Source organism: Pan troglodytes, chromosome 7, assembly GCF_028858775.2.
Source record: "Pan troglodytes isolate AG18354 chromosome 7, NHGRI_mPanTro3-v2.0_pri, whole genome shotgun sequence".
NCBI classification, from domain to species: domain Eukaryota; kingdom Metazoa; phylum Chordata; class Mammalia; order Primates; family Hominidae; genus Pan; species Pan troglodytes.
In genome coordinates, this window is record NC_072405.2 from 26862019 (window position 1) to 26877734 (window position 15716).

Below are 15716 nucleotides of genomic sequence, written 5' to 3' on the forward strand. Positions count from 1 at the left end.
CACTAGGAAGACCAAGGGAAATAATGGCTATCTTTGCACTTTTATGATCCAGACCGCTTGCAGCTTAATTGCTAGAAAATTTTGTTTCAGAGGGTGGGTTTGCCTTGTGACAGTTGGCACTGTATTGAGATATGCCTCTGCACTGCTCCTGTGAAAGGAAAAGTGACCTAGATAATGGCCCCTACTATGAAAATTGCTTCCCCAATGTTGACAAATAAAAATAAACCATCTGAGGAATAAGGCTAGGATCACAACCAGAAAGTGTTCTCCAAAGGAAATATATCAAACTACCCAACGCTACTCACTATGCAACAAGATACTCAACAGTAAAATGAAAGGTTTACTATCTGAAATTTATATTATCTGTGCCTCCAGATATGAATGGTTATGGGCTTCCCTAATGACTTTGAATAGAATGTATTCTTTTTTTGCACATATATCAATTTTGGAAGGAATCATGCTGTTTTAAATGTCACCAAGAATTAGAAATTCAGAAAAAGGTGCATCATGCTTCAAGAATGTCCTAGATTTTTAAGAAAATATTCTGTCCCAAGAAATTTATAAGTTTTGTTATAGTGGACATTTGTTGTTTCTAAAATTGAATTTCCTAGCCATGTGGTTGGTGTGGGCTCTAACTGTCTTAAGCCATAAGCATATGCTACTCTGGGTCGCAATTCAGGAGTGGGTATTCAGCTGAATTCAAGCCCATTAAGTCAAGTGACCTTTATTCTAAGTCTTTGGTTTCAGTCATGAGGTAAGTGGACATTCTCTTTTTTCCTGCTGGATTGGAACCTGAAAACACATATACCGAGAAGTATCTTCCTTCCAAGCATGAAGGGACCATTAATTCCAAGCCCATGTTCAAAGATCTAACTAATACTTAATACATATAAAACTGGCTGCAGCCTCTAGTACAGGGTTTGCAAACTCAAAAGCCTTCAGGGACCAGAGCAATGACACTAACTGTAGAAAGTTATCAGATGTGATATATTAATAACAGGGAATGGTGAGAAGGACAAGACCTGTCTTTCCTAAACGCATTTAAATTACAATGAAAACAAATACAGTATTATGTTGGCCAAAGAAAACACGTTGACATTAGGTGGGCTGGCAACATACAATTCATTGGCATTGCGTTGGCTGGTTTTCTAACAGGCTTTACAATGACCTGAAAGCCAGCTATTAACCTGACCTTCAGCAATTCCCCTGTAGTAAATCTCTTGTAGCCCAGTCATGGATTTAATAGGCTTGGGCTGGTGCATCTTTTCCCTCTCCCTACTCAGGTCCAGCTTAATTTAAGGATTATGTTAACATCTGTAATCATCTTAAACGTTGCATCTGTAACATCTTAAATGTTGCAGGAAAAATATCTTGAAATAAACAGCGTCATCTCCTTCCAGTAGCTGTTGTTTTTAAAGCTGAAGAAACATAAAACCAAAACATTAGGGCCAACTGCATTGCTGTCAAGGGAATTTCTGTAATGGTGCTGTGTCTTAAGCGGCCCAGGTGTTTTCCAGAACAGCTCAACCAACTGTGCTTTGTTTGGAGCCTTGTAAACTTTTACATTGACACAAAACATCGATCTGCCCCAGAACTTGATCTGTTTCCCAATATACTAGAAGCACAGGGATCAATTAAATATTTTTAAGTAAAATGGGAACTGAATAAAATAGAAAAAAGTTAATTTATAAGGAAATGTGGCTATTTCTGATATTTATTTCTTGAAATTGGGAAATGATGGTGAGTTTCTCAATGTAGACTTGTCATGCTTAAAGCCTCTTTTAGAAGTAAGATGAGATTCCAAACCACAGCTTGGAGGTTACCAATTCAGTAACATCCCTTCCCTTAGAGTTAAGTCAATGAAGAGAGCCCATTCTGAGTAAAGTTTGCTGCTTTAAGTAAAAGTGAATCTCTTTTCTAACAGGCTAAGATGGAAGTTTCCTTGCTCTCTGTAAATTTTTTTTCAAACCCTGTATTTACCAGAATTTCTGATTATTTACTGTCAGAGTTTGGACAGTTTCTAAGGCATAGAAAGAGAGGTAAATTTGGCTCACCATGAAGCACTGTTTGTACTCAAAGCAACCTGGGATTTAAACAACTGGAATGCATACAATTAGTAACACTCCTGGTGTTATTACTAACAGCTTAATATTCTGCCAAAATAAAAGTATTTTTCCTTACCAAGGACTTGTGAAAATGGTAAGAATTGCTTTGAAACCAAGGGAGGCCCCGTTGAGAAGGACCCACCATAGGAGGAGGTGAGAGCACCCATTCATGCCTATGATCTTCCCTGGTGATTAAAGCTCCTCTTCCTGTCACTGCCCATCTGTGGGCTCCCACTGAACTGCAGACACTGCTGTCTGCTCTCACCTAGGTGAGAACAGTCACCAGGTTTGTTTTCATGGGAGCTTCTGGTCCTGTTGAAATAATGAATACTAAGGTTTCTCAGAGAATTACTTCCTCTGATGTTATCTTTTACATACAATAATAAAATTTCACGCATGTTGTCAACAAACGTGCATCAATTAGTCAGTGTTCCAGAAGCTGGGAAAAATGGTCAATAACTCTTATATCTGCTATGAAGCGGCCTGCTCAGGGAATGCTGCTTATGAAGCAAAGGATGCTGTGCAAAGACTCTCTGCAAGCACTCACAAGAGAAAAATTCCGGTGGCTGCAACAATAGCAAAGTGGACTCAATATGACATATGACTTCAATGTTCATTTAAATTACTGAAAAACAATTGTTCACTTCTTAAAAAGCACTACTTATACAAAACCCCTTTTAGATGACAGCTGAAATTTTCCCTCTTTCATGACATAAATATTAGCTGTACCAAGTCAGGTATCCTCGCGCCTTTCTGATAGACACAGGTGAAGGAGCTTGACAGACAAGTCAACCTGCTTGACATATTAGCATATGGGTCTGATTTTAATGAGCCCTGGAATGCAGTCTGCAAGCTCGCTGAGGTGACGATTTGATGAAAGCAAGACTTAATCCCTGCAAAACTTGGTCTAACTTCATGTCAGGGATTGAAAATGCTGGCTCTTGGTGGGTTACATTTTCAGAAAAGAGGTAGCGCTGTCGACTCAAAAGTAGGGAGGGCTCCTAGCAATGGCAAGCTTTGCATGGCCTTGCAGCCACCCCCCACCTCCTGGGGACAGGCCCTTCCACCTTCGGCATCAAGGGCTCTAGTGAGGTGCTGAGTGCTGGAAGCAGGGACTGAGGTGCTGGGAAATTTAATTAGCGTGTGTGAAACAAAACAGGCCTATGGCTTAAAGCCACTTCAGAAGTGTGAAGAATAATGATTGCTTTTTGAGAACTCCCATTTCCCAAGAATGAACCAGCCTGGGGAAAGATGAGCTGCCTAGTTTTTTGTTGTTGGTTTATTTTTATTTTTTATTTTATTTTTTCAAGCATTTTGTTGGTAAGGCTTCTACGGTTTTTGCTAAGAAATGTTTACCTTTACCAAAATAAACAGTTCTCTTAGTAGAGTTCTCTGCCCAGAGCAAGGATTTGCTTGACCATGAAGAAAACTAGTACATGGAACTGTAGTGGAAGTGTCATTTTTTTAATCAAATGCTACATTTGATAAAAGAAATATTATAACTCAGAGACTTTTTAAGGCTTCTATGAAATTGTATCCAATTCAGCAAGCACACATAGAGCAAGGGCTGGAAATGAACTTAGGCTCATAGTTTTGGGTAGGGGGAGGTATTACGGAATCCACTACAGGTACAAAGACAGATGAAAATAACTTCAGCTTAAAAAAATTGTGCCAAGTACCGAAACAGATGAATCCCAGCTAGTATATCCGGATCAGGTTTTTCATAGGAGGAATTTGGGCTGTACCTCAAAAGACGAACAGGACTGTCAGAAATGAAGATGATGGGAAGAGCATCTTAGGCAGAGGAAAGTAAGTGAACAAAGGTATAAACGTGTGTTTGGGGAGAGTAGGCAGAAATGTGACTACCGTAGGGAGGCCAGTGTGGGAAAGACGGAGGTTGTGGAAACGTGGAGACGCCAAATCCTCTCCGGTGAAAGAACTGAGACTTTCTTCAGGAGGTAACTGGGGGAGCGGAATGGGGGAAGCTGTAGGCAGCTGTCGAGCAGAGGAATGCCGTCATCTGGGTTGAACCTCAGAAAAACAACCGGCCAAAGGATTTAGGATGAACGGAAGGACAGCGGAGTGAGAGAGGAGAAAGCCAGGGCTCAGCAAAGGAAGTAGTTATAAAGCAACGCAAGGAAGGGACAGGTGTGAGATGCCGCAGACACTGATCGCTAGGATGTGGACACTTAGAAGATTTTAAATTTCAAGCCTGAGGAGGAAATCAGATAAGATGAAAACAAAGGAGAGGAACAATGAGAAGTAAAAGGGGCCAGAGCTACAATGAAAAAGAACAGCTAAAGGCAGATTCAGCACACCCACCAGAAACAAAAACAAAAACAAAAAACAACAGGTCAAATTAGTCAAAATAATTAATTCTTTTCATTTTGTATTGCATGCTACCTACTTTAAAAATAAAAAGACACTTTAAATGTCTGAAGGTAGAGGCTAAGGGAGTCTAACCCTGACATTAATTTGGAAGAAAACTGAGCCATGGAAATATTTGGAAATATATTGTTTTCAACTTGGGTTTAAATTTTACACTTTTCCATGCCAGAGCACATGGATCCTCGCCATTCTTTTTAATAAGCACACTCACTGTATAGATGGATGTGCCACAACTTAATTTATCAACCCCCTTCTGAAGGGCAGTGGGTGACAAGAAGAAAAATGCACAGTGTTGCCGAACAGCAAGAATGTGCAGGGAAAAGCTGATGCCTCACATCAACTCTGTGGCTCATTTCTTCCCTTGTGCTTTTTTTGACTCCAATTCTGCCGGAAGAGACACAGGGATACAGAAAGCAGCTGTCTACCCTGGTGTGTCCCTCTACTGTTCTTTTTGTTCCCCTCAAAGCGGGCGCACACTATTCCAACCAGGCAGGCTATTTGCTTTTAAGTGTATAAACTGGCAGGTTACTCTTTGATGTTTGCTTGGCACTTAAACAGAATCACAAACAAGAGGGGCCACCATGACCTTGCCAGGAGCTCCCAAATTAGAGCCAGGGGCAAGATACGCCTCTCTCAGCGACACTACAAAGAAAGATACCGCCTCATGGACAGATCATAAGAAAACTCAGAAATCAGCATTTACTAACATTTGGGTGCAACACACCTCAAACTCCAGATAGTGGTCTTTCAGTTTGTACTCATCGACGTCCTTGGCTTTGACCTTCCTGTCGGGGGGATATGAGCGGTGCTCGGCCAGCTCGGTGGTGATCTGCTTCAGCTTACTTTCATGTGACTTCAGTTGCTCCTCCTGCAGGAAATCGTGGTGCCATTTAGCGTTCAAAAAAACAAGTCAATAACAAAGCACAGCATACTTTAAAAAAATCCCCTGTGCTGAATGACTTTAATTCACTAAAACAGCCCAATGTGCCTCTGCTGCCACATCCTTCCAGCTTTCTCACGCCACTGTCCACATAGTTCATATATTCCTTCCCGGGATGGCAATCAAGGCCAACCTCTTTAACTAGGTCCCTTGTCATAAAACCAAATGGCTTCCAAGCTCTTTATCAGGTGTAAACGCCCCTGAGTTGCGACCAGGCCTTAAGAGATGCCCTGACAGGCATGTCACCAGCTGAACAGTTAAGCAGCTAGCATGGAAGCTGCACACCTTGGCTTTCCCATTTCATGCCCACTCAGCAATGCTGCCAGCTTTTCCATCCATCACAATGAATGAATTGTCTATGTGCATATTTTTTTTCCTTTTTGAAAGAAGCAGAGCTACGAAGAAATATTTCTTCTCTGAAGCTTACCAGATGATATTCTAAAACATGCAGCTATCTCGCTTTTCTCTTTCCAAAGCAGCAGAGTTCTTAGTTCCTTCAACTTGATTGGCCCAAAGCAGCCCGTCAATTAAAATGTATCCACCTATTTAGCAATTATTGCCTTAGTAGCATTATTATAGGTACCGTGTACCAATGCAATATGGTTGATCCTACATCAAAGGATTTCCATTCTAAGGGTACCATTTATATCACCTTAGCAATAGGCTACCCAAAAAGATATGTTACTGAACCTTCTGCCAGCATTTTAAAAACATTCTTGGAATTCTCTTGCATTCTTGAAAATGTATGACTCCTTACTGTTCTAGTTTCACATGCAAATTATCCAAATTTCACACGTACAATAAGATAAATGGGTGAAGGCAAATGAAACAGATCTGACTAAATTAGGTGATAAATGTATTTTATATAACACCAACGTAACTGTAGAACACAAAAATCTTGTAGAATGAGGGGAATAATTTTTTACAAAACCAGAAAATGAATAACTATGGACAGTAAATTACAATTATATAACATCGTTGTAAATTAGAAAAAAAGGTGTCCAGAAATTATGAGCGTCACATATAATATCTTATGGACTTTTGTAATAATGTACATCTTAAAAGCCAAACAACAAAAACAAAATCCAAGTCAAAAACCATCAAAATAGAAGAAAAAAATGACAAGTAAAAAGCAGAGTACACGAATGGAAAAATGAACAAGAAAGGTAGCATGAACACGTGGAGTGATCTAAAAATGACAAGATTCATTTCTAAATGCCAACTATAACAAAACAAAATGAAACACTCCAAGAAGTCCCAGAAAGGGACGAAGGAGAAAAGAAACCAATTTTGAGATTTTAGAAAGGAGTCTACATCTCCAAACCTATTATTTGTATACTGATAATGCTGAAAGTCAAAAATGCTTCAGGTAGCTTTTATTTACAAGTTCTTACTCATCTATTACTTTCCGGCAAGGAGACTATCAACTATGTTATGGATTGAATGTGTCCACTCAGAATTAACCTTCAGTGTAGCTATACTTGAAAATGGGGTCCCTAAAGAAGTAATAATGGTTAAATGGGGTCATAAGAGTGGGGCATATATCCAATAGGATTAGTGCCCTTATCAGAGGAGACACTGTGTGCAAGCACCAATGGAAGACCATGGTGGCCATCCACAGCCCTAGGGGAGAGCCCTCACCAGACACCAACTCTGCTGGCACCTTGATCTTGGATTTCCCATCTCCAGAACTGTGAGAAAATAGATGTCTGCTATGGAAGCCACCCAATCTATAGTGTTTTGTTATGGCAGCCTGAGCTAAGACAAACTATACCAATAGTTTTTATTTCTTTCAAAGTTGTTTTCCTTTGTGTATTTACTACAACATGTAAATTACCTAATAGACTTCTTGACAAATGATATTTAGTGACTAGACCACTTCAAAAAATAAAAGCATGATGTATTTTCCTTCTTTTCTAAAAAAAGTTTTAAATATATAAAAAGTCATATTGAATGATATATGAAAAACACCCATGGATCTAACATAGGAATTTAAGAAATAAAATATAAATAAATGGAAACTCCCTACACATGTACGTGCTCATCTCATTCCTTTTCAGTGTTATTCATATATAAAGATATGTAACCATAAAAATACAGAAGTGTAGCCGGGTGTGCGGTGGCTCACGCCTGTAATCCCAGCACTTTGGGAGGCTGAGGCAGGTGGATCACAAGGTCAGGAGTTCGAGACCAGCCTGACTAACATGGTGAAACCCTGTCTCTACTAAAAATACAAAAATTAGCCAGGCCTGGTAGCATGTGCCTGTAATCCCAGTGACTCAGGAGGCTGAGGCAGGAGAATCACTTGAACCTGGGAGATGGAGGCTGCAGTGAGCCGAGGTTGCGCCACTGCACTCCAGCCTGGGTGACAGAGCAAGACTCCATCTCAAAAAAACAAAACAAATGGCCAGCCGCCCCATCCGGGAGGGAGGTGGGGGGTCAGCCCCCGCCCGGCCAGCCGCCCTGTCCGGGAGGTGAGGGGCGCCTCTGCCCGGCTGCCCCTACTGGGAAGTGAGGAGCCCCTCTGTCCAGCCACCACCCCGTCTGGGAGGTGTACCCAACAGCTCATTGAGAACGGGCCATGATGACAATGGCGGTTTTGTGGAATAGAAAAGGGGGAAAGGTGGGGAAAAGATTGAGAAATCGGATGGTTGCTGTGTCTGTGTGGAAAGAAGTAGACATGGGAGACTTTTCATTTTGTTCTGTACTAAGAAAAATTCTTCTGCCTTGGGATCCTGTTGATCTATGACCTTAACCCCAACCCCGTGCTCTCTGAAACTTGTGCTGTGTCCACTCAGGGTTAAATGGATTAAGGGCGGTGCAAGATGTGCTTTGTTAAACAGATGCTTGAAGGCAGCATGCTCCTTAAGAGTCATCACCACTCCCTAATCTCAAGTACCCAGGGACACAAACACTGCGGAAGGCCACAGGGTCCTCTGCCTAGGAAAACCAGAGACCCTTGTTCACTTGTTTATCTGCTGACCTTCCCTCCACTATTGTCCTATGACCCTGCCAAATCCCCCTCTGCCAGAAACACCCAAGAATGATCAATAAAAAAACAAACAAACAAACAAAAAACAAAACCAGAAGTGTATTCTCTAGGTTTTATACTTTATATAAAAACTAATTAAAGGCTTTCTTTTGTAACTTTTTTTTCACTCAACATGTTTTTAAGATTTATCTACATATATGCTCTAGTTCCTGTCTTTTAATCATTGCATAGTACCCCACTGCAGGACACATTACAATTTTGTTTAAGGATATTTAGCTTGTTTTCAGGTTTTCTGTTGTGGGATTTTTTTTCCCTGTTATAATGTTGTCTGTGTGTGTGGAAAATGTTGCAACAGACATTCTTACACATGTCTCCTAGGGAATCTGAGCAAGAGTTTTTCTATAGTGTGTCACAGAGTGTTGGCATTTCTGGGTTTTAGAATATGGACATCTTTAAGATGACTGTTTTCTAAAGTGTTTTTATCTGTTTACATTTCCACAGCAGGTCTGAAAGTTCTCTTTGTTTTACATCCTTGTCAAAATGTGATGTTATTATACTTGTAAATTGTTGCCAATTTCATAGGTAAGAAATGATAAGCCACTGTGATTTGAATTTACATTTCCCTGAATATGAATGAGGATGAGATTTTGTTCATAGGTTTACTGGGTTTCCTCTTCTGTGGATTACTGGACCCATTTTTCTATTGGGTTGTTTGCCTTTTAAAAAATAGATTTGTATCAGTATAGTTATTTATAATATATGTTAAGAAATCAAACTCTTTCTATTTTTGGTTAGGAAATAATTAGAATCCAATAATTAGAATCCAATGATAGAATCCAGTTTATTTAAGAAAAAATAGGATTTTAGGTAATTTGGTAAAAGAATTCACAAACTTCTATTTTTTTTACTTTGGATCTATGCAAATATGCTTTCAGATGTTTGCTTCTTCTAAAAGCTTTAGATTTAGGCTTTCCAATCTTGAATATTCAAATGTCTCTTTTTCTGTTGAATAAATCCCAATTTCTACTTATTTTAATGAGGAATACAGGCTAGAATGACAATATGTGCAACATCTTATGTTTTTCACTTTCCTCCCAATACCAGGGCTTGCTAGGGTTTGTTCACTGTTACCAAGCTATGTTACATAAATCTGTTTCTACAGCAGCATAAAGGGCTAGTCATTTAGGCTATATTTTTATGAAGGAACTAATCGAAGAAGTGCTGATGTTCAATGAGAAATGCTTCACTACTATTTCACTGGCTTCATAAGGCAGGAGTCAATAAAGTAAGCTCAAAATAAAGCATTTTAAAATCACATCTCCTTAAATCTGTCCATTTTGAACAGTGAAATAAAAATGCCAAGCGGCTCTTATGGACACAGCTTGACCATGCAAATTATTCCAGTGCTAGAATCCCATGATAAGAAAGATACACATTTTCCACACACACACACACACACACACATACATACAAAAACAAAAAAACAACAACAGCAACAACAACAAAAAACAATGGTAAAAAACAACGGGAGAGAGGTTGCAGCCATAGAGATGTCACATTCTCAGACTCAGGACAACTACATTTGTAATAGACATGATGAAGAAAGACAAAGTAGGAATTTGCTTTTTTATCCCCCCTCTCTTTTGTCTTTGCTTTTACAGTTCTTTAGGGATGCATACATACTGTTTTTAGAAGACAATACTAGCAAAATAGATTTCAGAGATGGCAGAAAAATATTACATTTGACAAAGAAAAGGCATGGAGATAGAAAATACCACAAACTCATAAAATTGTTTTAAGTTAGGAAGTGATAATTTTTAAAAAATGAAATTGAAAATACTAGATACAAGAAAAGTTGTTGTGGTTATATGTCAATAGATTTAAATCAGTAAGACCTTTCATAATATATACAACAACATTTTATCTAAAAGGCAAGTTTTCGAAGTCACTTAGGATTTCATTTACTTATATTAGGGGTTAATACCCAAAGTATATAAGGAACTCAAAACAATACAAAAGCAAGAAAACAAAGCAATTAAAAAATGGGCAAAGGACTTTGCTACGGTTTCATTGTATCCCCTTCAAACTTCATATCGAAACTTAATCCTCATTATGTAGTATTAAGAGATGGTGCCTTTTGGAAAGTGATTGAGTCCCTCATGAAGGGATAAGTGTCTTATGAAAGTGCTGGAATGATATAGGTTAGACCCTTTCTTGCCCCCGTCTTCTGTCATGTGAGGATACAACATTTGTCCTCACAAATGCTGTCAGGAAAATCTGGAAAACTGTAAGAAGGCTCCTCAAAAAACTAAAAATGGAATTACCAAATAATCTAGCAATCCCACTTCTGAGTATGTAGCCAAAGAAATGAAATCAGTATCTCAAAAAGATGTGGCATTCTCATGGTGAGACCATGCCGTATCTTCTTCAAGAAGAGGGAACAGCTCTTGGCTGCAGCATTATTCACAATAGCTAAGATCTAGAAGAGATCTAAGTGTCCTTTGAAAAATGGATAAGGAAAATGTGGTATATATACACAATGGAATATTATTTATTCACCCTTAAAAAAGAGGAAATTCTGTCATTTGCGAAAACATGGACAAACCTGGAGGACGTTTTGCCAACTGAAGTAAGACCGGCACAGAAAGACAGATATTGGATGATCTCATATATGGAATCTAAAACAATTGAACTCATAGAAATAAGGAGAATGGTGGTTACCAGAGGCTGGGGGCAAGGGACTGGGGACATGCTGGTCAAAGGATGAAAAACATCAGACAAGAGGAATAAATTCTGTTGTGTATCATGATGGCTAGAGTTAATAATAATGCACTGTGTATTTCAAACTTGCTCAAAGAATAGAATTTAAGCGTTCTAACCATAAAAAATTGATACAGCAAAACATCACAATTATACCTGGAAATATATATAATTATTATGTGGTCAATTAAAATTGTTAAAAAATATTTAATTTTTTTCCTACTTATATAGTACTTAGATTTTGAGAACAATTTCATAATTTCCTTTAAAATATTAAGCTCTAATGTCATCTCTATGAAGACAGTATTGCTTAACTGATCAGGCAATGGGAACAGGCAACTTGGCTGCTGAAGATCTTGCAGTGTGAGTCAAGGGCTGACCTGGAGTTACAGTCCTTCTCCCCTGATGCAAAGCCCAGGACCAAGGGCCAGAAATTAGCTTCTTATCTTTTTATACCAAGTATAAGATTTACATAGTACTTATCATGGAGAGAAGGATGAGAGAGAAGCTGTGAAAACTTAAAGGAAACAATAAAATAGAAATGCAGATGGCTCCAAGAGGGAAAGGAGGAAGAATGAGAGAGAAGGCAGAGAGAATCGGGCAACAGAGAACACATTTATCCAACCGTGAACCTCACCGAGCGCCCATACAGCAGGCACTGTGCTGGGTGCTGGGAATAAGAAGAGGGAACAGCCACAGTGGCTGCCACCAGTCTTTTCCTCCAAGCTGTGGGATACAGAAACCTAGATGTTCTAAGGTGGAAGAGAACCTGGCCACTGTCCTTTCTACCCTCTTTTTCTTAGAGAAGATGGAGATCCAGAGAGTTCAAGTAATTGCTCCAGTTCAGACAAAAGGACAGAGTGGCAGAAGCCACATTCTCCCAACTTCTATCATGAAGTCACCTTGGAACAGCCTTCTGAAATCCAAAGGGCTGCCAACAACATAGCTTCAGCACATTGTCTTACTTGACAGATCAATACTGAACTCAGCTTTCAGAGCTCTTGGTAAACTCCACTGCTGCCAGGTCTCCTCTGCTATAGCTCTCAAACGTGCAGACTGGACTCAGGGTTACTCACCTTGCTCCAAATTCCACTCAAAACCTCTGTTACAGGCTGGCCGTGGTGACTCACACCTGTAATCCCAGCACTTTAAGAGGCTGAGATGGGTGGATCACTGAAGGTCAAGAGTTCGAGACCAGCCTGGCCAACATGGTGAAACCCCGTTTCTACTAAAAATACAAAAATTAGCCGGGTGTGGTGGCATGCGCCTTTAATTCCAACTGCACTGGAGGCCGAGGCAGGGGAATTGCTTGAACCCGGGAGGCGGAGGTTGCAGTGAGCCGAGATCATGCCACTGCACTCCAGCCTGGGCGACAGAGTGAGACTCTGTCTAGATAAAGAAAAAGAAAAAAACAAAAACAAAACAAAACAAAACAAAACCTATGCTACTCTAGATCGCACCATTTCTTCCTCTTCTGCATTACGGCAGCACCTAAATGTCTATGTCATATGCTTAGCACAAAATATACCCTGACCTGTGTGTGAGTTTTATCTCCTTTACCGATTACAAGCTCTTAAAAAGGCAAAAAAGGTCACTTTTTTCCTTCCCTTAAATCCTCCAGTATCCAGTAAAGTGTTGAGCAGAGAGATAGTATGTGGCAGCTTTTGGTTTATAGACATTACCTGCCTAACATTAACAAATATCTTAAGCTCTCAGAAGTTGAGGGCCAAGGCAATTGTCTCACCTGTTTTTATAATGCCCACAAAACCTAACATAGTACCTGCTATACAGGATCTTCGGTAAACAGCAGCTGAACAAATATAATTTTTTTTTTTTTAAGTGAAGGTACAGAGGGGAGGGCTTAGACTGTTTCCTTTGTGCTGTCTTAAAGGAGACTGATGATTTTCAGGGTAATCATGTATCTAGGGATCCGCAGTGCAACTTACAAGTCAAACTGCTAAACACTGGAAGCTTTTCAAAACGAAGTGGTACAGAATTTAGAATACAGAACACCTGTCTTTGAGTCAGTTTGAGGGAGGCTCAATCCAAAAGACTGTTTCATAATTTCATGTTTAACACAGCTTTAGACCTTAAACACAGTGTTTAATGAGTATAAGCAAAATAGCTTCCACATGATTTAATTACTTGTTTTATTGGGTACTTAATATATATTAAATACAGACCTCTAAGAAATGAATTTTTAAAAATCTATCCATTCAGGAAAAGTGTGGGTAACAATTAAGGCCACATCAAAGAGTTTGAATGTGAAAAAATGAATCAGTTAAGGGTAAGTGACATAATTAGAATCATATTTTAGTCAGAACTGTAAAGGGTGGATCAGAAGGACATAAGATTAGTGGAAGAGAGATCACAAGTGGTTACAGAAATCATCTGGGTCAGATTATTCCAAAGTGGGGTGTGTGTAGCCCAGGCAAGATGACCCACTGGAGAGAGTTTTAAAATCAGTATTGAGATACAATTCACATACCATAAAAACACCCCTGCATGTCTAACAGTGCTGAACTCATTTATGAGTTTTCAAAAATTTTAATAGCTCCTTAGGCACTGGGAAAAAATTTAAAGTTTTCTTTTTTTTTTTAATCTAAGCACTACAAAATGTTAAGGTTTACTAATATTTATTACTGGGATTGACAGTGGAAAATGTAGTTTATTTTCTTTAAAAAAACATCATATATTAAAAGATACCTGCTGAAATATTTAGTATTGGGATAAGGTGAATAGTCAAAAAAGTGAGGAGACCAGTGATCTAGGTAGAATATGACAAAAATCTGAAGCAGTAGGTGTAGAATACGAAAGATATTGGCCAGGCACGGTGGCTCATGCCTGTAATCCCAACACTTTGGGAGGCCGATGCGGGCGGATCACCTGAGGTCAGGAGGTCAAGACCAGCCTGGCCAACATGGTGAAACCCCGTCTCTACTAAAAGTAAACACATTAGCTGCGCATGGTGGTGCACACCTGTAATCCCAGCTACCTGGGAGGCTGAGGCAGGACAATCACTTGAACCTGGGAGGTGGAGGTTGCAGTGAGCCAAGATGGCACCACTGCACTCCAGCCTGGGTGATAGAGTGAGACCTTGTCTCAAAAAAAAAAAAAGAAAGATATTTAGAGGGTAGAAGTGACAGGACTTTATGACAGAAACTGTGGAAATGGGTGGGTGGGGGCACAGTGAAGGAAGCAACTACAAGAATGACCTCCTCCCCTGAAATCCCACTGCCCGTAAGGTCAGCTCCACTCACCTGGCTCTGAGCACCACTGCCTTGTGGTCATACCACAGGGCAAAAGGAGGGGTGGGGTTACTTCAGCGTGAGAATCAAGCATAGGACTGCTTTGCTTCTGATCAGTATCCATCTTAAGTCCGACCAAAAAAGTATTTAGTACCCATGGATTCAAACTTTTATAAGAGAATGGTTGGAATTCGAAGAAAACAGACCTAGATATCAGGAAATGAAGATGTCCTGGGGCACCATTATCTAAAGAAGCAAGGGAAGACCTAGGGTAGGCACAGGTTCCTACAGTGTAGGGTCTAAGTGGGATCTGGAGCCACCTGCCGGCCTGGAGTGGAAGAGAAACACACATATGTCCCTGGGCCCCAGTCTGGACCTGAACGACCTGGTGGGGCTGGGAAATGTGCATTTTCTGCAAGTCCCCACATAGCTGTTGTGCACAATGAAGTTTGAAATGACTTCTCTGGTGGGCAGAAAAGGAGGTTGTGAGCAGACTGTGAACAGGGCCAGCCATGCAGTTCTGTGTTTGGAGAGCTACACCAGAAGGAGAAGCAAAACTTGTATTTTCAAACAAGTCTTTCCACCCCCAATAGAAGAAAAATGTGCTCTGGCAACACTGTCATGAAAAACAAAGAAGGCGACTCCTCCTACACAGCAGAGTTGTTCAGAAAGTACCACGCTGCACTGGCAATAATCAATTTTAATGATTAAGGCTAATGTGTTTTGCATAAAAGACAAGAATAAATTAAAGCAAGCCCACAAATGACAGGGTGACAAACACTGTGTCTTGAAAAAGCACCAAACAATCTTTTAATTGAACGTCTAATTTTTCCCCACACTGTTTATCTTTCTTTATCAATGTTTCCAGCAAGGCACTCATGTTTTTATACCTGTATTTTGTAAAGTAAAATTATCCAAAAAATTGTGGCATTTAGGGGAGTCAGAGCCAGGTTGTGGGGGTATGGGAAAAAAAGATAGCTGGTCTCATGGCTTCACATCCACTGGCTAAAGCAGTGGTTCTCAATAGGAGTGGGTTGGATTTTGACCCCAGAAGATATTTGGCAACGTCTGGAGACATTTTTGGTTGTTAGAACTGGGGGGTCCCTACTGGCATCTAGTGAGTAGAAGCTGGGGATATTGCTAAACATCCTACAATTCACAGAGCCCCTCACGACAAAGAATTATCCACACCAAAATGTTAATGCTGCTGCGCTCGAATATGCCTGGGTTAAAGGATGAGAGCTAGTCTTTGAGGTACTGGAGGAATCCTAGGGGCAGCCAGA

The 15716-nt window shown here is 40.0% G+C and overlaps 1 protein-coding gene across 23 annotated transcripts in view; it reads right to left on the reverse strand.

The window, feature by feature from the left end:
- The window catches only part of PSD3 (pleckstrin and Sec7 domain containing 3), a 728752-nt gene that overhangs the window by 23729 nt on the left and 689307 nt on the right, over positions 1 to 15716 (reverse strand). For all 23 annotated transcript variants that reach the window (XM_063816241.1, XM_024345060.3, XM_024345058.3 and 20 more), the window contains one exon: positions 5218 to 5361. In XM_063816241.1, coding sequence (XP_063672311.1) covers positions 5218 to 5361 — 144 coding nt within the window. The remainder of the gene's footprint in view (positions 1 to 5217; positions 5362 to 15716) is intronic.